Below are 25,267 nucleotides of genomic sequence, written 5' to 3'. Positions count from 1 at the left end.
CTGGGCAAATAGGATCCCTTATAAAATAAAACAGTTGTTAAGAGCATGGGTTTCAATCCAGGTTCTGTTACTGTGTATCCTTGAGCAAGCTCACCAGGGTGAAACAGTACCTACTTATGGTTGTTAGAATGATATTAGTTAATGTGCTACTCTGCTTGGAACAGCACCTGCTGTGTATATACACCGTTTATGCTAGCTATTACCATAATCATCATTGTCATTTTCACTCTGTAATAACACAGTAGCCCATAGCACAAATTAAAACATCATAAGAACAGTGGAATGAATGGGTTTCTCTTTATCACAAATAATAGAAATTTCCTAGGTCAGGGTTTGCTGCTGCCTGACTACTGGTAAAGAAATGAACCAGAAATTATATCACAGGTGCTGAAACCTGTGCAGTCTGATTCTACTCACTGACTGCAGACAAATCAGAGCTTTACTGTGTTCTATGTGTTTATGAAAAATCACAGGCTCCCAAGTCTTCTCACTAAAGGAGCAGTAGAGGTGACATAATGTGGTAGGTAAACACACATTCTGGAATCCTCAGCTTCCCCACTTACTTTAATTATGGGTGGGTTACTTAACTTCTCTGTACTTTAGTTTTCTCATCTGTAAAAGTGGGATAAAGGTCCCTGTCTTTCAGGGAGAAAAATTTTTGTTATGAACAACGGTGTTGTGATTGCAGTGCAGGGGGGATAAATGGTGATGGACAGAGACAAGACTTGGGTTGTGAACACACAATACAATGTACAGGTGATGTGCTGTAGAATTGTGCACCTGAAACCTGTGTGATTTTTTTAGCCGGTGTCACCCCAATAAATTTAATTAAAAATTCATTATGAAGATGGAATGAGCTAGTTTATGAGTGCTCAAAATTATGTCTGGCCCAGTGTTTAAATGTTTAACTTTTATTATTATTTAAAATATTTGATTAAATAGGAGTTGCTGAGGCTCTAGAATAGTCAGGTCTAAAAGTAAGAAAACAGGAGGGTTTGAGTACTAGTAACTGGTTCCTGAAAAATAGTACTCCTTAATCAAAAGTTAATATTTAATATGGCATATTGTAAGGAGATATGTTGTATATGTTGACTTTGCATGTTTTTTATGCATCTTACTGGCTTAATGAGTTTGCTTGAGACAGTACCAGCTTATGTATGCCTTTTGCCCAGACATAACTATAAATGGTGCTCCCTTTCACTCTTGCAAATGTCTCAGGTTGGATGTAAATTTTATAGTCACCCTAAGTATAGTTTACTGGCCAGATTTATTTTACTAGACTCTCCCATGCTCCAGTATTTTCCAGAGACAAATACTACTATTTAAAGCTTAAGTCTTAGATAGTTTATGGTATTTTTGAAAGTTCTGTTGCATTTTTGTTGTTTTTCTCTTTACCTTTAATCTATATTTCAGTCTTTTTTTAAAGTTTTTCTTTTGTTAATATAGATAATACCAAAATTATTTTATTTGGGAATTTGGGACTTTAATTGAACTACCGACAAACTTTATATGCAGTCATATTATATTTCATATCAGAAAGTCCTTACATTTTGAGGCTGTAAGAAGTATTTTGTTTGTTTAGATAACTAATGACACTCTGATTATAAGCAGTAAATATTTATTGTTCTATTTATACTATTCTTATCATAGTAGACTGTAAGTGGGAGTGTATATTGCCCAAAGCAAGTAAAATTTATAGTTAAAGGATTAAGAGTCAGGTATTACTAAGAGGAATCTCTTTAATTACCTATACTATTCAGAAATTCAAGTCAAGAACATTAGAAACTTAAAAAATTGTCCTCAATCCTCATTTATGTTGATTATTTAACTTAACACATTTCTTAGAATTCTCTTCATTAGCAGGTACCATAAAATCTGCCTTTTAAATATAATTAAGCTTCTAGGTCCAGTAGCAGTAATCTATACTGTTATAGTGTTAAATATCACAGTATTTAGTAAGGGGAAAATAATATATATATATAATATATTTGAACTTCTTCTGCTGAAAAGTTATTGAATTGAAAAATATACTTCTTTCAAATTACTTGCTTGTAGTATAGAAAGGGGATTCTTATCTAATGCTTGTGTAATATTTTGGTGCCTGATATAGATAGTAAGGACCCAAGAAAATCTGATACTGCTATTTTGCTCCAGTAGTTATGACAGCTTTTATACATTTCTTATTTTTGAGGTGGTCTATAAATTAATGAGTGCCTCTTGTCAACATAAAAGTGTATGCAATTTTTTATTTTACCTAAGGATACTGTTGGGGAAAGACTTGAAGGACTCATCCTTAACTGAGATAGGACAGTGGTCGATACGTGAAATGGAGGTACGAAGGTATGATTGAAAGGAAAAAAGGAACTAAGGGAATGCCCATGTATTTATGCAAAAATTAATGAGATAAAATCATAGCAGGAGAAAGCAAAGAAGCAATGTGGTTTTGGGAAGCAGGCTTGAAATCAAAGATCCTCTGAGTTGTATAAGCCAAGCAATAAGCATGAAAGGTTTTGAATAAGAAGGTAATGTAGTTAAAGTGAGTTGAGATATTTGCTCTAGTGAAACTAAGTATCTATAGAGGGTTGGTAAGATTGCATTTCACTTCAGATCTGAGTTTAGTAAAGAAATTTGGCAGTGGAGTTGGTCACTAATAACTAAAATAATTTAGGAATGCAAATATGTGCCGTGGGCGCAGTAATGGATATTAGTTACCCACTTGCTTATTGGGCTCTACTAAGTATCTAAATTGTTTTTGTAACAAAGGAAAATGCTAGAGGTTAGTGTGTCCACATAGTTTGTGTTGACAGCAGTGTTTGAAAGAAAATTAAGTCATGCTGAAATGGCTTTGATGTGTGAGGTCTCTCCAGAAAGTATCCAGCCACGTAATATGGAAAAAGAGGCATTTATTGAAGAAAATACAAGAAACATTGTACATAGGACAATGACGCCTCAGTTCCCTTGAGAGTAGGCACCTTGGGGCCTCACAGTAGTTCTCTACAATTCATCTCCAGTTATGACCTTTCCTGAGAAAATCTGGTTCATCGGTGTTGGTTTGAATCAAGTCATGAGCAACTGCAGCACGATGTTCCTTCTGCTCTAGTAGCAGAAGCCACTGAACAAATTTTGCCATGACATGTTTCACACCAACATCCTGCATCAAAGTTTTGGGCACAGTAGTATTTGGAATCCCCATATTATCCTCTAGTCTCTCACCGTCAGTCGCTGATCTTTGTTGATTGCAGCCCATACATGATCAACATTCTCAGTGTGGTGCTTATTGCAGGCCTTCCAGAATGTGGATCGCTTTCCATAGATTCTCAGCCATCTTCGAATCGTTTGTGCCGCGCTTTTATTTGTGCTGCACTCACTGCATCATCCTCCCCGAAAGCCTTCTGAATCATCCAAGTAGCTTCTGCATAGGCATGTTCAAGCTTAACACAAAATTTGATGCAGATTCGTTGCTGTACTTGCTCAGTCACTTTGAATGCAAGAGCCACACAGTGCATGTGCTCACTCAAAAGTATCTACCACCACCACTGACTAGTGCAGTGAAGTTGTCATTGTTCACACATGTGCGTTCTAGACCACTCTCCTTGGCTGCCAGGTTACATGGATGTTGTGCAAACCGATCTTGTTAATATTAACTATGGCTGGACTTTTTCTGGACAGACGCTGTATGCCCCTATCTTTGTCATCGACTTTTTTCCTTGACTTTTTCTCCTTGCCACAGTGTATTGTGGTGGTAACATGATATGTATGGATCACGTAAAATCTTAAATAATCTGGACAGAGCAAACAATGTTTATTATTAGAAAATATTGAATTTTAAAAGAAATGGTAAAAATTATCTTTTCAAGTAAAAAATATTTAATTCAAATGAAGACTAACTGAATTTGGGAAATCAGGAGGCTGTGAACACCATTAGGGTGCAGTTCTTTTCAGCACTAAGTGCCTATTTTGTGCAAAGCACAACGCCAGGTTGTAGGGGATTCCATTATGACTAGATCACAGTCTCTGCCCCCAAGGAGTGTAATGGAAGAACGGGGTATAGGGAGGGTGTGCTGTGGTTAACATAATTGCACAAATAACTAAAGTAACTCAAATGGTAGAACCTGGACTACTAGTACAAAAGGTCATTTGCTTATAGAGTAGGAAGGATAGAAAATGTTACAGGAAGGGAGAGGCTCTTATAGTGGGTTATGAACAAAGAGTGCAGTTTTAATACCCAGACATAGTTAAGAGAGAAATATGGTGAGAGAGAGAAAAGGAAAAATGTGAAGGAAGAAGAGTTCAAGTCTAGATTGGTCACAATAAGACAGGGAAAGGAGTTTGGAGCTGTATTATGAAGAATTTTGAATGCTAGACCTAGAAGTTTGTTCTTTAAAATGTAACAAACATTTGGAGCTGTGCTGTAGGATTGTCTGTCTGGTAGTCTGTATAGGAGTGGAAACATACTACAGCATAGTTGATTAAAAATATTTCATTAATTTGCCCTGGCTGGTGTAGCTCAGTGGATTGAGCACAGGCCTGTGAAGCAAAGAGTTGCTGGTTTGATTCCCAGTCAGGGCACATGCCTGGGTTGCAGGCCAGGTCCCCAGTAGGGGACACATGAGAAGCAACCACACATTGATGTTTCTCTCCCACTCTTTCTCCTTCCCTTCCCCTCTCTCTAAAAATAAATAAATAAATACAATATTTTTCAAAATTTCATTAATTTATCCAGCCAACAAACATATTGATGCTATGCATCAGAAGTTGTCTTGGTGCTGGGAGTGCAAGAATATAAGAGGTCTTCCCTGTTCTCTGGTGTCTCATTCTTTTGGGAAATGTTTATAATAAATAAGTAAACCAGGAAGGTGCTCGAGGAAAGCCTCTGAGCTCATGACACTTTAGCTGAGACCTGAGCGATGAAGAAGGCAGCCATGCAAATAACTCAGGAGAAAACATAGAGTGTACCAAGTGCAAAGTTCCTGAAGCAGGAGCATGGCTGGCTTTTTGAAGGAAAGAAGAGGTGTTTTAGATTCCTGTATTATTTATACTGTGAGACTTTGTAAGGACTATATACCTGACATACCAGTGAAGGATGAGATAATGCGTTTTCTTTGAATTTATTTCCTTGGTTACTCTTCAGTTGTCTTGGTACCTTGAATCACTTTGCCAGAAAACAAGATCTTATATAAAGTCATTATATAATGACTCACTAAGGGTATGAAAATAGTTTTATCTGGCATCTGGAGCCTCATACAGCTGAAACACTCTTGGACCATTATATAACTAGGACAAGTCAATATATAATAATAATGCCTATATATGTGTATGTATTTTATGAAACAACCTCACCTTCTTCTCCCACTCTGCTCACTAGAGAGCCTGAGGGAACATTATTGCAGTTTTTGCCATTTACTATTTTATCACTATTTTCCTAGTATTAGCTGTAGAACATCCTCTGGGACAGAATGTGTAGGTAGATGGTCCACATGTTTTAAGTTGGTACGAACATTTTTTAAAAGATGATTTTGAGTCCATAGTAGCATTTAAAAAGAGAACATAGAGAAAATTCCAGATTTCCAGCTTTAGAAAAATCTGGGGATGGCATCATTTGGCAGATATTCTATAGCAGCAGTGAGCTGGGGCTGAATAACAGCTGCTCCCTTCACACCTGCTTTCCTTAGCTCACTGTGTTCCCTGACCTGGTGAGTTTCACTCATTTATGTTACTTGCACCTGGAGTCTTTGTGTTTCAGTGGCTGCGTTAGGGCAGGTAATATATAGCAGTAGCATCATCCTAACACTGGACTCTAATTTTCACTCTGTAGAGTAAGCGGGTATTCTCTATAGTAGCATTTCTCAAAGTTTGTCTGTAGACTCCTGATCTGTGAGGTCAAAATTACTTCATAATGATAATATGTTGTTTACCTCTTTTTCTGTATGACATTTGCATTGATAATGCAAAGGTAGTGGTGGATAAACTACTGGTTCCTTTAGCACAAATGAATGCAGTGTCAGCAAACTGTACTAGTAATGTATGCTATACTGCCATGCAGTAAAGAAGCCATTTCACTTAAGAATGTTATATGTGTAGAAGACACTAATTTTGTTAAACATTAACCCTTGAGCATATGTCTTTCTGCTATGTTGTGTGATGAAATAGGAAGTATGCATAAAGCACTTCCGCATACTGAAGTATGAAGATCGTCGTGAGCTGTAGTATCCAACCTTTTTTAATGGTACATCATTTTCTTCAAGGAACAGCTTGCTTGGGATCGGACAGACATCTTCCTGAAAATGCAGAGAGTGTGCCGGTCACTTAAAGGAAAAAACTGTTGTTTGTTATTAATGATAAAATTACAGCTTTCTGGCAAAAATTAGGGTTTTGGAAAACTTTTATTTGTAGGAATGGGCTTCACTGCTTTCCAGTATTTAATGAGTTTTCAATGAGATCAGATATTTGAGATCTTCATTTCTATATTTCCACTCCTGATCTAGCTGTTCTTTTAGTTTGCTTTCGTTTTAGGTGTGGTTGTTAATAACTGTGAGCTTGTTGTTCTTTCACTGTTCATGTTTCTTTAACTTCTTTTTCTTCGATAAGTCCCTTTAACATTTCATATAATAAGGGCTTGGTGATGATGAACTCCTTGAATTTGGTCTTATCTGAGAAGCACCTTATCTGTCTTTCCATTCTAAATGAAAGTTTTGCTGGATAGAGCAATCTTGGTTGTAGGTCTTTAGATTTCATGACTTGGAATATTTCTTTCCAGCCCCTTCTTGCCTGTAAGGTCTCTTTTGAGAAATCTGCTGACAGTCTGATGGGGACTCCTTTGTAGGTGATTGTCCCCTTAGCTCTTGCTGCTTCTAGGATTCTCTCCTTCATTTTAATTTTGGCTAATGTAATTATGATATGCCTTGGTGTGTTTCTTCTTGAGTCCAACTTTTTTGGTACTCTCTGGGCTTCTTGGATTTCTTGGAAGTCTATTTCCTTTGCCAGATTGGGGAAATTTTCTTTTATTATTTGTTCAAATAGTTTTTCCACTGGTGGTTGTGTCTTTCCCCCCTTCTGGTACCCCTATAATTCGGATATTGGAGCGTTTAAAGATGTCCTGGAGGTTCCTAAGACTCTCCCTCATTTCTTTGAATTCTTGCTCCTTGACTCTTTTCTGTTTGGCCATTATTTGGTTTCTTCTGGTCCACTCCATTGGTTTGAGTCCCAGTTTCCCTTTTCATCTCTATGGGTTTCCCTGTGGAATTCCATTCATTTCCCTTAATTTAGCCTTCATATGTTTCTCTAATTTGTGGCTATAATCAACCAGATCTGTGAGGAAGCTGATGACCAGTGTTTTAAACTGTGCGTCTGAGAGTTTTGCTATTTCTTCGTCGCTTAGATTTATCTCTGGGGCTTTGAGGTCTCCCTGCGACATTTTTGGATTTATAAATGAGATGTGCCAGTATTTGGAAGATCTTCATAAGTCCATGAACCAAGAGTTTAGAAATGACCAATGCAGAGTGTAGTTTACCAGATACCAATGAATTTTAATGTAAGGATATGCAAAAAAGTTATTGATGTGGCTTCGGATTCCATATTGCAGCTAGCATTAAGCTAGCTACCTTTCAATTAAGCAGCTACCTTTCATTAACTTTTGTTGTAGCATCAAAAAGTAGTATCAGAATTATCTGGAAAGGCTGTTTGAACGGTCCTGTTCTCCTGGATGTGTCTGTGGGAGTGTCCGCTTACACTTCAAACAAACTAACATACCGCAGTAAGTCTAAAACAGAGACAGGTACAGGAACCTTCTCCTAAGCTGAACAGACACAAAGTTTTGTTACATGTAATAGGAGTATTCTTGTTTTTTAAAAAATATTTTTAACATTTTATTTTTTAATTTATAGTTGTCATGCAATGTTATATTAGTTTCATGTGTACAACTTAATGATTAGACATTTATATAGTTTATGAAGTGATCACTCCAGTAAACTTGGTACCTACCCATCTGGTACCATGCTCAGCTATTATTACAATGTTATCGACTGTGTTCCCTGTGCTGTGCTTTGCATCCCTGTGACCGTTCTGTAATTGTCAATTCCTACTTCTTAATCTCTTCATGTTTTTAAAGTTTCCCCCCCTATCTGGCAATCATCAAAATGGTCTCTGTATCTATAATTTTGTTTCTGTTTTGTTTGTTCATTTATTTTGTTTTTTGATTCGTTTTGTTTTTAGATTCCATATATAAGTGAAATCATACGGCATTTGTCTTTGAATTTCTTCACTCAGCACAATGCCTCTCTGGGTCCGAATCCATGTTGCACATGGCAATATTTCATTCTTTTTTTTTTTTAATCTTTATCCAAGGATATGTTTACTGACTTTTGTGAAGAGGGAAGAAATACCATCATGAGAGAGAAACATCGATCTGTTGCCTCCTGTACTTACCCTGTCTGGGGATCAAAACCTGAGCCCTTTGGTGCATGTGATGATGCTCCAACAAACTGAGCCACCCAGCCGGGGCAAGGTTTCATTCTTTTTTTTTTTTTTGGCTGTTATTTCTAGGGTCTGCAGCATTGATTCCCAAAAGGTGTTATATAGAGCATCTGATCTGGAATTTTTTGGTGTTCATGGGCTAAAATGCACTGTGACATCTCTAGGGGGATTATGATGTCTCTCTCACCATATTTGATGACAGTCTTTAACTTGACTGATATCTTTTCAAATACATTTTGGAACTACTGCTCCATGAACAGTCAATACTCAGTATTCTGCTTAGCTTGCCTTGGAGGCTGCTGGGAACAGAGAGGCTTTGGACTCAGACTAACCTGGCTTTGAATTGTGGCTCTGCCACTTACTAGTAAGCCTCAGTTTCCTTTTTTTGCAAACTGGAGGTAATGGTAGCAAACATTAGATTGTCGTGAGCATGAAGTGCAATAACAAGTAAATAGCCTTCCTAATAGTGGGTACTCAGTATAATTGTCCCACGCTTTTTCTAATTTCTGTCCATTACTGGTATTCCCATGTTGGTAAAGCTTAATGAGTCGCGGAGAAGTGTAGAGACGAGTCTAAGTTAATGGAGCGATAAAAGTGACACTGGCTAGTCGGTGTTGTGCATGTAGGTAGACCAAACTACCGTGGCTTTTACTTTATTTTTTTAAGGATTTTATTTATTTTTAGACAAGAAGGGAGGGAGAAAGAGTGAGAGAAACATCAGTGTGTGGTGGCCTCTTGCATGCCCCCATTGAGGAACTCGGCCCCCAACCCAGGCATGTGGCTGGACTGGGAATCAAACCCACAACCCTTTGCTTTGCAGGCCTGTGCTCAATACACTGAGTTACTCCAGTCGGGGCCTACCCTGGCTTTTAAGCCACCAAAAAAATACAGTCAACATGTTCACTGACCCAGTCCCGCTTAAACTGAAGAATGCCAATTAAAATCAGTTCATTGGAGTTATCTCATTCTTAACTTGATAATTGACTATAAATGGAAGTTCTATTGTGTTTTGTTGTATTAAATTCATAAAATTTCCTTTTGGAGAAAATATTAATGGCATGCTGGGGTGATTCTCAGTATTACCCATAGTTTCGATATATCATTTGTTTTGTTTGGCAGAGTGGGGTTTGAGTTCTTATATTTGTGATTCAGCTCATGTATTTAAGCCCAAATATCTAATTTGGCAACCACTTTACTTAGGTCTTCCCTTACTTCAAATAAGAAATAACTCCCATATACCTTTATTGTTGTTAGTACTCCCTGTACCCTGGACTGTGAGACGTGCCTTACAGTTTATTGATGATACTTGCACAGAGAAAGCAGACATTGTCCTGGGAAAAGAACAATGTACAGCATGTTTTAGTAGGAGCTTAAAGGCATAAATTTAAATTACAGCTCTGCGCTTTGTCGGATACTCTGGCCTTAATTACTTGGCCAGGCTGATTCTCTTTCTTCCTCTATATAATCATAATAATACCAATTCTGCCCCATTACTTTTAAGGATTCTAAGGGACCAGGTGGAGTTTTAGCACGGTGGTTAGCATTCTGTGTGTTCCATAAATGTTAACTAACTCCTGCCCCAACCAACACCACTACCACCACCATATTCGTATATCTGGAAGTAAAGAGTGATACTTATGTATCGGGTTGGCCAAAAAGTTCATTTAGTTTTTTTCTGTATGATGGCTCTAGTAGCGCTTAGTTGTCTTTAACTTCATTCAAAACAATTTGTTAGATTGTGTTGTGACAACTGTTGTATCAGCATGCATTTAAAAAAATCATCAAAATTGGTGAATTTTTGGTGCAGTCATTTTAATACTGAAGATGGAAGAAAATATGCAACATTTTTGGTGTATTAAGCTTTATTACTTCAAAAAGGTAAACATGCAACTGAAATGCAGAAAAAAGATTTGTGCAGTGTATGGAGAAGGTGCTGTGACTGATTGAATGTGTCAGAAGTGGTTTGCAAAATTTCTTGGTACTTTTAACATTTTGGCCAAATAATTCTTTGCTGCGGGGCTGCCTTATACATTGAGAGAAGTTTCGCTGCACCCCTGGCCTCCACTCACTAGAAGGCAATAGCAGGAGATAGCTGACATACTCAAAATATCCAGATCAATAAAGTTATTGGTGAAAATGATAAAGTGTCTTTTATTTTACAGAAAAAAACTAAACTGACTTTTTTGCTAGCCCAATACTTTGCTTATTGGAGAACTTCTCATGTTGTTTTTATAAAGAACTTTATTTTCACTTTATACAGTTTTAAAAGGTTGGTTCTATTTCTAATCTATAGTATACAAGGCAGAAGACAGCAATGGGAAGGGCTGCTGATAGAGCAAGGCACGGAACCTTGACAGTGAGGAAAAGTCACAAATCATTAGAAAGGACAGAACCAAACAAAAACTGTTAAATAGCATTATTTTATTTGGTGAAAGAAAAACATTCTACCTTTTCAGAAGGTCCCTAAGTACATAATTTGTTTATAACACCTACATGGTTGAAAATATATGAGTCTGTGTTTAATATACTTTTTTAAAGCATATGCTTTTGATTTTCATAAGAATAGTATCTACACATGGTTAAAAAAATCAAAGATTTTAAGGGCTTATATACAAAGCAACAGTTCCTTTCCTCCTTTACCTTTGCAATGCTTAATATTTCTTATAGAAACCACCTTGAATCTTTTCAACCATTTCTTTGATGATTGCTTCCATACATTTTTAAAAACCCCACTTTATCTGGGCTTATCAATTTTATACATTATTCTGCTGAGGTAAATAAGGATTTCATTAAGTTACTTCTCTGTTCTTCTTTTGCCCACATTTTGTTATTTTTAATTCCTTTCTTACTGTTCACACTATTCATTTATTTCTTGCCCTTTTAACGTCTGTTGAGCCCATACCCCCCTTTTTTAATTAGACGTTAGGAGTTTAACATTCTTAGCAAAAATGAGCTGAGGGTACAGAGTTCCCAAGTACCCCTTCCCCCATACATGCATAACTTCTACCAGAGTGGTACATTTGCCAAAACTGATGATCCTACATTGACACATCATAATCATCCAAAGTCCATAATTTACATTGGGTTCACATTTGGTCTTACACAACCTGGTGTTTGGACAGATGTATAATAGCACATATCCATCATTATGGTATTATACAGAGTATTTTTATTGCTCTAAAGATTCTGTGTGCCTTCTCCTACTGATTTTTTTGGTCTCCATAGTTTTGTCCTTTCCAGAATATCATATCTTTGGAATCATACAATAGGTAGTTTTTTAAGATTGGATTCTTTCACTTAGTAATGTGCGTTTAAGGTTCCCCATGTTTTTTTCATGACTTGATAGTTCATTTCTTCTTGCTTCTAAATAACATTCCACCACATGGCTACCAGTCACACCCACTGAAAGGTACCTTGGTTTTTTCCAAGTTTCGATAATTATTAATAAAGCTGCTATGAAACGTTTTTTTGTGTGGACATAAGTTTAGGAGCATGATTGCTATATGATAAGAGTATGTTTAGTTTGGTAAGGAATCACCAAACTGGCTGCACCATTTTCTATTCCCACCAGCAATAAATAAGAGTTTTCGTTGCTCCATACCCTCATCAGCATTTGGTGTTGCCAGTTTTCTAGATTTTGGCCATTGCAATAGGTTTATAGTGGCATCTTCTTGTTATTTTAATTTGCATTTCCCTGATGTCAGGTGATATGGGGCATCTTTTCATACTCTTATTTTCCATATGTATATCTTTAGTGAGGTGCCTGTTAAAGTCTTTGGCCCATGTTTTGATGGACTTGTCAGTTTTCATACTGTAGAGTTTTAAGAGTTCTTTGTATGCTTTGTTTAATAGCCCTTTATCATGTGAGTCTTTCACAAATATTTTCTTCCATTCTGTGACTTCTTATTCTCTTGACCCTATTTTCGTAGCATAGAAATTCAGATGATTGTTTTTTCTTTCATGATTTATGGATTTGTTGATGTATCTAAAGGGCCATTGCCATATCCCAGGCCATCTAGGTTTTCTCCTGTGTTATCTTCTGAGAGATTTATAGTTTTACATTATTTATATTGTTGATGTAAGAAACGTCCAAACCTTTAGAGAATTTTTATGAGTTTATTTGAGCTAACCGGACAATTTCTGAGAAGCAAAATCTCAATGGATTGAGAAAGTGCTCCAGAAAGTGGAAGTTTTACCACTTGTTTTATACATCAGAATCAAGTCAGTATCCCAGAAGGCAGCTTCAGGATGGCAAAACTTTGGTTCCCTTCAAAGACATTTAAAGTAGTTTCTCTGGGATGGCAGCTCTAACGTCAGTTTGAAGTGGCTCTGTTTATATTATTTTTCACAATGCTGATGGGGTTTTCTTCCAGTAAGTGGTGAGTCTCTGTATTTGCTTTCTGTTGGCCTCCAGTTTGGGGTGGGGGTAGTGGTAGCAGTTTGCTCTATGACCATGTCTACCCATGGTTGTTGGTGCTAATTCAACATCAGCAGGGATTCCCGGGTAGACAGCATGGCTGTGAAAACAGCATGGCAGTAAGGCAGCTCTCAGGCCAAGCCCCTTTCCATCTAGACAGCTCTGCTTTTTTCCTCCATGGCCTGCTCTGCTGTGCTCTGTCTGTGCAAGTCTGCTTTGCACTGCACTGTTCCATGATAAGACATCTTTGGTATTTCAGCTCAGCCAGGGATACACAAATCTTCAGTCTTCAGAGGAAAGCAGAAGTGTGCCCTCTCAGCCAGAGGGTACCTGGCTTATCTGGACAAAACTCCCTGCCCCTGATACCTGATTGGTCTGTCCTTATTCGAGGGCTCCAAATTCTGGCAGTTTGATTGGTTCAAAAGGCGCTGTCCTGATTGTCAGAATAGAGCCACTTTGATTTTTCTGGAGCCATGTAGCTCCCATTGGATGGTGAAAGCCTCAGTCCTGTGGCTTGAAAAAGGATTCCAGGAACTCCTTCAGAAGGGCTGGCTCAGGTGGCAGCAACAGTACAGGCAGGCAGTCCAGTGACAGCTTCTCTGAAGTGCAGTTTGTGAGAGAGGCTCCTGTGCAGAAATGGCTGCGAGGCTCTGTTCTTAAAATTTGAGTCCAGTTAGCCACCAGGAGCCCTTCTTACTATGTCTTTTTTCTTGGGGTTCACACCCTCAATTCCCTTATGGATCTAAGATGAGTTCTTGATTTTTCATTTTGTTCAGCTTTTTACTTATTAGGATGAAGTGTCAACTTGTAAAGTTCTTATGGGCTAAACCAGATACCAGAAGCCCATGTCTTTTTTTTTTTTTTCATCTTTATCCTTCTCTCAACTTGTTAGTTACACTTTAACATACTTAATATTGATAGCATTTTTTGCATCATGTTCTATAGCCATAATTCCTAATTATTTAATATGTTTTGACTTAACGTTGAGTCTAAAAGTTGAAAGTAAACAAAACATTTACATTATGACAATATACATGTTTTTACCATATATCCAGGTATTGTACTGAATGATTATATTCTTAAACAGCTATTTCCTCTGCAGTTTCTCAGTTGCCTTTGTTTTTTTCTTGTACCATCTGCCTTCATTCATTTCTCCCCCTCTCTTTTTTTCTGCAGTCTTCCTCCTGGAACCTTCTGTCATTTTACTCTTACCTGGATTGGTTGTTCTCTAGGCCACTAACATCCAAACCTATAGAATAATTTTACAAGCATTTATTAAGGACCTTTCTGAAAGGAACATCTGAACAGATTGAAAAAATGCTTTGTAGAATGGCAGTTTTGCAGTTAATTTTATACATTTAGAATCAAAGGAGAAAAACAAAGGAAGGTTACATGAAATCCATTGGTAGATTAAGGAGACAGGAGAAAACAAAGTGGGGAAATCTCTGGGAATGGATATAAAGCAAAACATTCGTGGGCACAGGAAAATTAACATCTAACATTTACAGTAAGTAAAGTGGTATACAGGCAACAAGATAACAGTAGGGAGTCTGGTGAAGGTGGTTATACCTCCTCCCGGGGGTCTGGGAAAGATTGCTCTGCTGTTTCAGGGGCATGTTAACCTCGATGCAGAAGAACAATGGACAGAATGCTCTTAAGGCAAAAACTACCCTTTTACTAAGGGGATCTACTTTCCCTGGACGCTCCGTCTCCAAATTTTGCTGCGTAACACCTTCACATATTTTCTCAATTAAGAGTTCATGGGAGGTAAAGTTTATTTCTGCATTTATTTAAGTGTCTGTTCTTTCCATCATCTTCATGGTAGTTTGGATATTGAATTCCAGATTGAAAATTTTTTTCTTAGTACCTTGAAGATGTTGCCTCATTGTTTTCTGATACTCAGTGTTACTGATAAGAAGTGTGATTCCAGTTAAGTTAATATTTCTTCTGAAGTGTTAAGTGTCTCCCCCCTTTATCCACCTGCCCTAAGTCTACTCTTGGTGCGCTTGGGATCTTTGTTTTATCTGAAGTTCCACAGAAATGTGTTTAGGAATCCTTAACCCATTGTGTTGAGCACTCAGTATACTCTCAATATGAAAAACTTTTGTCCTTTAGCTTTGGGGAAAACTCTCGTTCTTGAATTATTGCTCTTTTTTCTTCATTTTAATTAAAATGTAGACTTCTTTTTAATTAAAATGTAGTTCTAATTTCTCTGTTTCTTTTCTCTTACATTTTCCAATTCATCTTTCCCTTCCTACTTCTGGAGAAATTTTTTATTTTAACTTCTAGTATTTCTATTGAGCTTTATATGTTTCCATACATCCTATTCTCTGTCTCCTTTTCATAGTATCCTGTTATTGCTTTATGGCTGCAGTATCGCCTAAAATCTGGCGGAGGATACTCATTAGAGTATTTTCAAGTGTTCTTTCACTCCTGAATTATATCTTTCCTCTTAGAGTTTTTTCTTCCTGTTTGTAAATCCGGCAGTGCTCTTTCATTTTATAAGTTTTGCTTAGCTGTTTGTTGATCTTTGGTACCTGTTCAGACTTAACGAGCCATTAGAAAACTGACCCAGCTCCGCAGGTGCAGCGGTGTCCCAGCTCAGGAGGCTGCCTGCCTCGCTTTGGGAGCGGCTGCATGCTGACTCCAGCTGGATGACTAAATGCTGGAAAGAGAAGCTTTTCTCTGGGGCAACTGCTCCTATCCACATCAACCCTCCTAGTGATTTCCCTGGCCTTTCATTTTTTAGAGGTACAACTGACAGTTTTTTGTTTGATTTTACTCGGAGGGTGAAGTCTGGTTGTTATTATTCAGCAAGCAGCTGCAGAAATAAGGATCTTTATCTCTGCCCCAGTCTCACCCTTAGTCATACCTAGCTTTTTGGGATGAGGCCCTAAATTTTCCAGGGCAAATTGATTCTTTCCCATGGGTATTCCTGACACTAATTTCTCCCACCTTACTGTATTAGATATGACTCCATCTGTTTTCTGATTGCTAAACTCTATTGGCATTTCTTGTCAGCTTTTCGGTTCCCTTTTCTTTTTGTGGATTTATTCCTTGTGTCATTTTCATAAGCTTCCTGATGGCAGAGGATAAATTCCAGTGCTCGGTGTATTGTCTTAATCAGAAGTTCAAAAATACTTAAGAAGGCGCAGAAGCATCCTTGGTTTTAGAGTACTTTTCATCAAAAACTATAATAAATCCTTTTTTGGTACCTAAAGGCATTAGCTTTCAGCTCTGAAGAAAATGTGCTTTTCAAGAATGACTTGGTCTCTGAAAAGACCCTGATGATATAAAGTACATATGATGAAAGTAATAAAGAAGTGCTTTTAAAGTGCTTTATTAACTACAGACCCACTGAATCCTCACAGCGACTGTGTGAGGTAGTATATTTTGCCAGTTTACACGTGGGGAAACTGAAGGACTGTGGAAGTTACATAACTTGCTCAAGTGCTATATGAATGATACAGAACAATTCCCTAGTCACCTTGCTCTCTATAGGTGTTAAAGTGGACTACAATCTAGTTTATTTTCCTGGATGTCAGTGACTATTTGGGAAATATGGAACAGAGTAGAGAAATCAATCCTGGCTTGTTTAGGGCTGGTATGTATACCTTTGTGAAGTTTTGTGAAGCCAATAAAATTAATGACAACTTTGACTTCTCTCGTGTTTAGACCAGGCAGCCAGGCCAGTCCTTCAGAGTTTGTACTACTGAGTAGGTATATTTTAAAGCACATTCCATTTCGGGATATTTGTTCCACAGCTGTAAAAGCGCACAAAAATAGATGTACAAGATTATGTTTTAAATCATTTCTAATGGAAAGCTGGAAAAAAACCCGAATCCCCATCATCAGTAGGGGATTAGTTAATTTGTAATAGGTATGTCTGTGCAATGCAATGCTATGTAAAAAATAATCAAAGAGAACTTCGTATGCTAATATAAAAAGATGTTTGAGTAATATGTGAAAAAATATCTAGTGTGACCCTGTATTTGTAAAAAGTGTGTATATTACATATGTGTACTCGTGTATTTATATACATGTAGAAAAAATGGGAAGAACATATGAAAGGAATTGTTATTTCTGATGGGAATTGTGGAAACTTTTCATTCTGTATCCTTAAGTACTATTTCATTTGTCTTTCTAGGAGCATGTAAGTTTTATAATGTTAATAAAATAAAGCTTAATAGTTTGTAGTAACTGTTAGCAGTGTACCAGCCACACTAGGTATACTGGGTTTCCTGGTGAAGTCAGAATCTGGCAGGGGGGCCTGGGATTCTGTAACCCAACAGCTCAGGTGGTTCCGCTGGAGCAGAAGAGGAGGAGCTTGTGCACAAATGCACAAAATGTAGATGAAGGTGAAGTTACCTTGGAGAGTCCATCAAAACAATGAGACTAGTTTGAATAATAGGCTGAGTTAATAATAAATATAAAAATTTGGAGGTGATAAATGATTTTCTAGGAAATTACTGTGTATTTTAGAGAGAGAAATAACATTGGATAATGTGGAGACACGTGTCAAAGATGTACATGTCCACTCTGTGTTATAGGTGAATTCTTTTTTTTAAATTTATTTAAAAAATTTTAATTGTTGTTCAAGTACAGTTTTCTGCCTTTTACTCCCATCCCAGCCCACCCCCTAGTCCTCCCCACCTCCCTCCCATTTCCACCCCCACTTGTTTTTGTCCATGTGTTCTTTTTATAGGTGAATTCTTAACACATTTTTAAGGAACATATAGTTGCTAATCTATTTAAAGTATTTCAGACCAGAGAGGAAAAAAAGTAAAGCTCGCCAGTTCTGTTTACAAAGCCAACATAACACCAATTCCAAACTTTCCAGATATAGGGTTTTAAAAAAATTTTTAAAGCTTAATCTTTTAAAATTGTGGTTAAAATTCTATTAGTACTTTGATTTTAAAGTAATACATCATGACTAAATGGAATTCATTTTAGGCAGGAATCAAAGAATGGTTTGATGTTAGGAACTCTGTTAGTAGAATTATTAATATTAATAGACCAAAGAGAAAAATTATGATCTAGTTTTCTGCCAAATATGCACAAAGTAAAATTAACACCTCTTTGTGGTTTTTGAAGATAAAAAACAAAAACAAAAGTCATAGAAGAGTGGAACTTCTGAGTAGTTACTTAATATGACAGAGCTATTGGAGAGTGTTGACACCATTATCATGCTTAGTGATAAAACACTAGAAGTTGTCTTGTAAAGTTAGGAATATGACTGTAAATAAATTGTCATCCCAGTTAAAACCTCAGTTTATTTTGATACATGATTCTAAGGATTTATTTGGAAGAATGATATGAGAATAGCCTTGGAAATTCTAAATAAGAAAAAAATTGAGAGCTAAACTAACCTTATCTGATTATAAAATTTAAATATTATAATGCTAAAGTCATTAAAAAACAAGTCTACTTTAGCTATACAGAACTGCAAAATAGCGAGCCAGAGATACAAGTTTGAGTGGTTTTTCAAGTTACTGGAGATGAGAAACAAGCGCTTTCTATTGACAGTGGGAGAATAAACCTCAGTAACCTTTTTGAAAGGCAGTTGGTGATCCCTATTAGATTTTCAAATGTACAAATACTTTGGTCCTGCAGTTTTGCCTTTACGAATTTTTTCCAAGTATTTCTTCAGTGACACATTTTGTCTAATTCACAAGATTGTGATGATAAATCTGACTTCTTGATTTTATCAGAGATTATTTTTGTAAATTGTATGGCACAGCTCCTTTCCTCTTCCCTCTCCTTTTTTCTCCAAAGATACTTATTTATTTAATTTTTTTTTTTTAGAAAGCTGGGAAGGGAGGGAGAAAGAGAAGGAGGAACAATGATTGGTTGCCTCTCCCATGCACACCCTCAGGAAATCTAACCTGCAGCCCAGGCACGTGCCTTGACCAGGAATTTGAACCTGTGACCTTTCACTTTGCGGGAGACACCCAACCAGCTGAGCTGCATAGGCCAGGGCCCGCCTTTCTCTTGCTCTCAAGAGTTTGTGGCCTCTCCAATTGGTGTAGCTTGGGGAGATAATCAGTGAGACAGATGCCTGATTTGGGCCACAAAAGTGAGTTTTTTTAGCTGGTACAGCCAGAGCAGTTGTAGAGAAATAACTGCAAATACTGCCCTTCAAGCCCTTTTCCTCTCCCTTTTCAAACTTTTTCTTTGTCTTTTGAAAAACTTTATTTAATTTTTTTCCATTATTCTTTGTTCCCCTTGTACTCAAATTTCTTTTCGTGCTTCCTGGGGTGGAATTTTGGCATACAAACTCTTAAAATTTCATCATGTGTGATGCAGGAGACTGTTAGTGTGCTTCCTTGCTCTGCTAACCACTCTGGAAAGAGTGTTGTGTTTGGAGCAAAAAGACCTGATTTCTAGTGTCAGCTCTTCCCCTGACTAGTTCTGAGATTTAAGGAGAAGTAATATTACCTTCCCAAACTTTCTTTCAGAACCAAGCATCTTAACCTATTTAGTACCTGTCTTTCCACTTAAATTCTTTCTGTTCATTCCTTAACTCATTGCAAACTATTTTACTCTGCCACATTTCTACACAAGTAGCAAAAACCTCCTAATTACAAAATACAGAGTATGCTTCCTCCCTTGTTTATTGGTCCCACTATTTCTGTTTTTTATAAATTATTTATCAATTTTCTGAGCAAATGATAATATTTTTTTGGTAGCACTGCAATAACTACAGACTCGTGTAGTGAAAACAGAAATATCCCTTAATCTCAGCACCCAGACGTAAATACTGGCATATTCACTGCTATTTATGTGTGTATAAAGGAAATTGTAATTAGATTTATACACTGCCTTTTAAAAGTAACATAAATACTATACACAGTGAGTTTTAGAGGCTGTATAGTTTTCTTATATGGTTATTCCATAGTTCATTTCATCTGTTTTGTTCTTGTGATAAGTTTACTTGGCTTCTCGTTTTGGTACTTTCCTCCTGCCTTTTCTGTGGACTTCTTCGTGCCTTTTAGGTTTCGGTGTTCTCTGGCATTTCCTTTCACTGCTCTGGGCTTGCAGGTAAGCTCACTTCCTGCCCCAGGTGCAGTCATCACCTATGGTCTACTTCCCAGGCATGGAGCCCATTTCCGTAGCTCACTCCCTTCTGGACACTCCCTCCGCATTTCTAACTGGTCCCTTGGTGTCTCTCCCTGCGAGTCCCACAGGCCCCTGAAACAGATGTAACAAGGCTAAATAAACCATGTGTTTCCTTTTAGATTTGCCCTGTAGCTAACATATACCTACCATATTTTAGACGCTTTGCTTTATAAACAAAAACATCTAAGATGTGTAATGATTTCTTAAGGGATGTCAAGTGGGCAGGAAAGCGTAGTGGATAAGGACAATAATCCTAACAAAATGTCTACGCAGCCTACAAGGCTGTGCGCCCTCCCTTTCCTAACTGTCTCACCCTCCTTTTCCTCATAGCTCCCTTAATATAAACCAGCCTCTTTATCCTCTTTGGCTTTTTAAACAAATTTTAAAATATTTTAAAGAAATTTATATAGTGTTTATTGATTTTAGGGAGAAAGAGAGGGAGAGATTGAGAGAGCGAGAGGGAGAGCACGCAAAGAAGGGAAAACATCCTTTGGTTGCCTCCCATTCACCCCCTGACCTGAGACTGAACCCACAGCCTAGATATGTGCGCTGGCTGGGAATCAAACCCCCAACTTTTGGTGTACCAAAAATAAGAAAAAAAAGTCCTACCCTTAATCTCACTTAAAATTGCTGATAGAATTTTTATATTCTGGTTATTTCTAATTTGCATTTATGTGTTTCAAATGCGTCCTGTCTTTTTCCCACTTCATACATGATTTTATAATTTTTACTTTAAATGGCTGCAAAACAATTTGTCAGTTGCATGGCCTGTTGTATGCACAGTGTTTGTGAAGAGTGTGGATGGTACATTATTTCTAAAAATAGGACTCCTATAAAAAAGTTTAATAAAATAAAATTGCTTATCATGTCGATTTTAATAAGTAGGAGAACAATAACCTGCTCATTTAAGGTCAGTGCCTTTTTGTTTTCAAACAAACCTGAAACTTGAGGAAGTAGGTCATCAAGTTGAGAGTAATTTGTCAGCTATGTATTTTTGGAGAAGTTATCAACAGAAGTTAGATAATCATGGTCATAAATCTTCTGTTCCATTGTGTTCTTTTACAGATTATGGAGCTTTGTGGTGCAACAAGACTTGGTTATTTTGGAAGAAGTCAGTTCTATATTGCTTTGAAACTTGTAGCTGTGGCCCAGTCTGGTTTCCCTTTAAGAGTGGAAAGTATTAATACAGGTAAATATGGGATACATTAGTAACTGAAACAAAACTAGACTTCTGATCACAAGTGAAGTAAAGGCACTATAAATGTTGAGTCTTTCTGATATGATAATGTCATTTGGGACCTTGAGTGAAGTGCCCTGACTTCATTCTCACTGCCATACTTTTTCAATTTGTGATTATTCAAAAATATTTATCTTAAATATTATGACATATGTGTACTTCATACATATTTAATTATATAAAACTTAAAATGGTGATTTTTATAGCCTAAATTTATTAAGAATTGCTTAGAATTTAGGTGAGTAATCTTATCAAGGTGAATTGATAAGTGGTGAATTTCAGTGACCTTTATCTATGCTTTCTTTATATTTTTTTCTCACAAAGTATAAAGCAACATTATACTTTGTTTTCTTGTTTGTGAAGACTATGAGAAGCATCATATAGAATTAGAAAGTGTTAGTTAAACAAAACATTCTGATTGATAGACAGTATTAAAATATTGGCAGACTAAGGCCTAGTTATAGACATCTAACTGCCTTGTAAGTATCGCCTAGGATAGTTAGTTTTTCTATTATTTGGACATGTGTTAATATTAAAGTAGGTGGAAACTTTAAGCATTTAAATGCAGGGAGTTTTATAGTTTTCGTAGAGGAAAAGGGAAAGAGAAAACTGCATTATCTATAACACAGCAGTTTGCAGTACCGGTTTAGTTTATTAGTCAGTTGGATGTTTTCACTGGGGACCTCTGGTTTGCTACACATCATTCTTCTAGTGTTGAGAGTTTACATTCTTTTCAGGTAATTCGAATTCTTTACATACTGTTGAGTAAGTTTAATCTCCCCCTTAGTGTGGAGATTCTCAGGAGCCACACAGGTAGTCACAGTGGACAGAAGTACATTTTGTTCTCAGAATGATTCTGCTGCTGTATTATTCTGGTCTAAAAGTATGACTTATGACTGACCTGCAGAGAAGTTTTTTATTTTTCTTCATTTAAAATTGAATGTAGAATATCTGCCTGAAGGAGTGAAATAAGCCAGACTAAAATTCATAGATTGAGCAGTTTATATTGTATCCTTGGTAGGTGAACAGTAAGATAGTTTCATGAATTTCTGCCATGAAAATGTCTAGATTAATCTAGTCTGAAATTTGGTGACATATACTGTGTTTTACTTTGAGCTCTAACATCTTACTTTAGCCTGGATTTAGATTTGCCAATTACTGTTAGTGACTGGCATTTTGGAGCCTCAGTTTCTGTACATGTAAAGTAGGGACTTGCAGGTTTACAGTGGTTATGAGATGAGGTGAATATAAAGTGCGTATATAGGACTAGACGTGCAGTGGACATTTAGTGCAGCTGTTATAACTTCTTAGAAGGACAGTTTGGTGTTGCCGTTTCTATTTCTTTCTTGGTTAGACTCTCCCTTAACAATCCAAGGGAGATGATGATCTAAATTTCATAATGATAGACATTTTATGTCTGTTGTGTCTATATCAGTTTTTATAAAATTCTTTCTCATATCTAATTCATCTCAATTTCAGTTTTTAATGTACCATCATTTTTTATTTTAAAGTAATCATTATTTTCACCATTAACAGTAAAGGACCTTCCTCTGCCAAGATTTATTGCTTCAAAGAATGAACAGGAATCTCGCCATGCAGCCTCATACTCTTCAGATTCTGAAAACCAAGGGTCTTATTCTGGTGTGATTCCTCCACCACCTGGAAGGGGGCAGGTGAAAAAAGGATCTGTGAGCCACGACACTGTCCAGTCTCGCACGTCTGCGGATCAGCAGGTAGTCACATGCATGTCAGTATTATCAGCTGACAACCCGTGTAGATGCACTGAACCTGTTACTGAGCGCCTTAATAATGAACATGCTACCTTGAAATTAAAATTTAAAAATAATAATACTCATTCTAGGAACCTGCATCTCCAGTAGTTTCTCCACAGCAGTCACCACCAGCTTCTCCGCACACGTGGAGGAAGCACAGCCGACATCCCAGTGGAGGAAATAGTGAGAGGCCTCTTGCAGGACCTGGGCCGTTTTGGTCTCCCTTTGGTGAAGCACAATCAGGTATTTAGAAGTTCTAAGGGTAACGTGCATTGATTAAAGGTGTAGATTGAAGGAAACTTGATAACATTTCTGTAAGAGTTGCCTCCAAGACAATTTCTAATTATAAGTTAAATGCCTTAAATAGAAGCAAAAACCAACTATGAAAATTTGTAAGTAGATGGATCACTTTGAACAGTGGTAATCACTTTTACTTATATGTACGATGCTTAGAAAACAATTTATACATACCAGATTCTCTGAAGGTGAAGTGATTATAAATAATTATTTCCCAATATACTAGGTATATTTTATATGTTCTAGTATTAACAATTTAATCAATACTGAAATAACAATTTAATAGATTTAAATGAGATCCTTTTTAATTGACAAAAAATATTTCATTTTTAGAAAATAGTATTTCTTTAAAGTTGGAGCTTGAAAGAATACTTATATAATATGTGTGTGGTGAGTTTACAATAAAAAGCCTGGTAACTTGTTTTCTTTAAAAGTGAGTCAGCGTGTTTACCCATTCTGCTTGTAGGTTCTTCTGCCGGTGACGCAGTGTGGTCAGGGCATTCTCCACCTCCACCTCAAGAAAACTGGGTCAGTTTTGCAGATACTCCACCAACCAGTACTCTTTTACCCATGCATCCTGCTTCTGTCCAGGTGTGACATTTTATTGGTATTGCATTTTTATTTGCTTCATTCAGAGTATTGCTGCAGTCATTGTTTTTATATTTTGCTGTGCACATTTTATAAACGCAAGTTAATTCTTTTTTTTTTTTTTTTTAAACGGAACTTAGCTCTGTGTGTTTCTTTCAAGTCTGTTATCCTTAAAATGTTTTGCTAAAAGTTCTGGCTGATTTTCTTTCTAATTCCTTAGTGAACTTTGGAAGGTTTTTGGCATCCAGCAATATATTTGCTTGGCTTTCTCAGCACATTTCCATAACTTTCTGTTGCTTACATATTGCTGTCATTCTACACATTTATATAATCGTGGTCCAAAAACATTCAGTAACCTGGTTATAAATCTGTGGTTTGCTGATGAGTTTGTGAAGACTTCTTATATTTTAAACATCCACAAAAAGTAAGTTTTACTTTCAAAGATAAGTAACCTAGCAGTCTTGGTCCATGTAATTGTGTAGATAGATACCATACTGAGGAAAAATTGTTTCATTACAGGACCAGACAACAGTACGAACTGTAGCATCAGCTACAACTGCCAATGAGATTCGTAGGCAATCCAGTAGTTATGATGATCCCTGGAAAATAACAGACGAACAAAGACAGTATTATGTAAACCAGTTTAAAACCATTCAGCCTGATCTAAATGGATTTATTCCAGGTGAGTTACTAAAAACATATTCTTCTAGATGGGAACATTCAAAGTCTCAATTTCATAATACTAAAGAAATGGTTTTATTGGTCAGAAATTATAAAAGATAATTCTCAGATTGTCTAGAAAGAACTTGTAATCACTGGAAGCCCAAAACATGCCATATATACATGTTAAGGTTACCTTTTTTCAGTGAAAAAGGTCTTAAGACTTACACATCTTATTCTTGGGTCTCTACGTTCAGAATAATGCTAAGTAATACTGTTTTAATATTTCAGGATCTGCAGCTAAAGAGTTTTTTACAAAATCAAAGCTTCCTATTCTTGAACTTTCTCATATTTGGTAAGTGCGGCATGTGTTAGTTGGGTGATGTGGGTTGTTTCAAAGGGGTTTCCTGCAGGTATATTTTAACCTTAAAGAACAAACTAGTAGACTAGTTTCAAGAATGTTCTTAACTCAGCATTGGCCTTGAAATAGTCAGTTTCTCTCTCACTCTTTAGAAACAAAATAAAATGATATTGGTATAGTAGTTCTTTAAAAAATGCTGAAGTCTTTAAGCTGTATTAACTGTCTCTTGTTGCTAAAATAATGTATGGAATAAAAGTTAGTTTGCGGGACTCATGTTTCCGTAACTCTTGTTTTCTGCTGCAACTTAACTTTTACTGTCATCCACTTCCCATTCACGTGTGGTT

General features: G+C 36.8%; 1 protein-coding gene across 2 annotated transcripts in view; it reads left to right on the top strand.

Moving 5' to 3' along the window:
- Positions 1–24,953, top strand: part of LOC128627112 (ralBP1-associated Eps domain-containing protein 1-like) — a 40,864-nt gene extending 15,911 nt beyond the window's left edge. Inside the window, exons 2-7 of one of the 2 annotated variants that reach the window (XM_053663456.1) lie at positions 21,074–21,197; positions 22,782–22,978; positions 23,107–23,260; positions 23,781–23,842; positions 24,422–24,584; positions 24,854–24,953. In XM_053663456.1, coding sequence (XP_053519431.1) covers positions 21,074–21,197; positions 22,782–22,978; positions 23,107–23,260; positions 23,781–23,842; positions 24,422–24,584; positions 24,854–24,921 — 768 coding nt within the window. In that variant the 3' untranslated portion in view covers positions 24,922–24,953. Of the gene's footprint in view, positions 1–21,073; positions 21,198–22,781; positions 22,979–23,106; positions 23,261–23,780; positions 23,906–24,421; positions 24,585–24,853 lie in introns of both variants that reach the window. The other variant, XM_053663455.1, reaches the window with a different exon arrangement.
- The last annotated feature ends 314 nt before the right edge of the window (positions 24,954–25,267 follow it).

Source organism: Artibeus jamaicensis, unplaced genomic scaffold, assembly GCF_021234435.1.
Source record: "Artibeus jamaicensis isolate MK-2021 breed Jamaican fruit bat unplaced genomic scaffold, CSHL_Jam_final contig_3176, whole genome shotgun sequence".
NCBI lineage: Eukaryota > Metazoa > Chordata > Mammalia > Chiroptera > Phyllostomidae > Artibeus > Artibeus jamaicensis.
The sequence above is the reverse complement of the archived record's forward strand: the minus strand, read 5'-3'. Positions and strand labels throughout refer to the sequence as shown.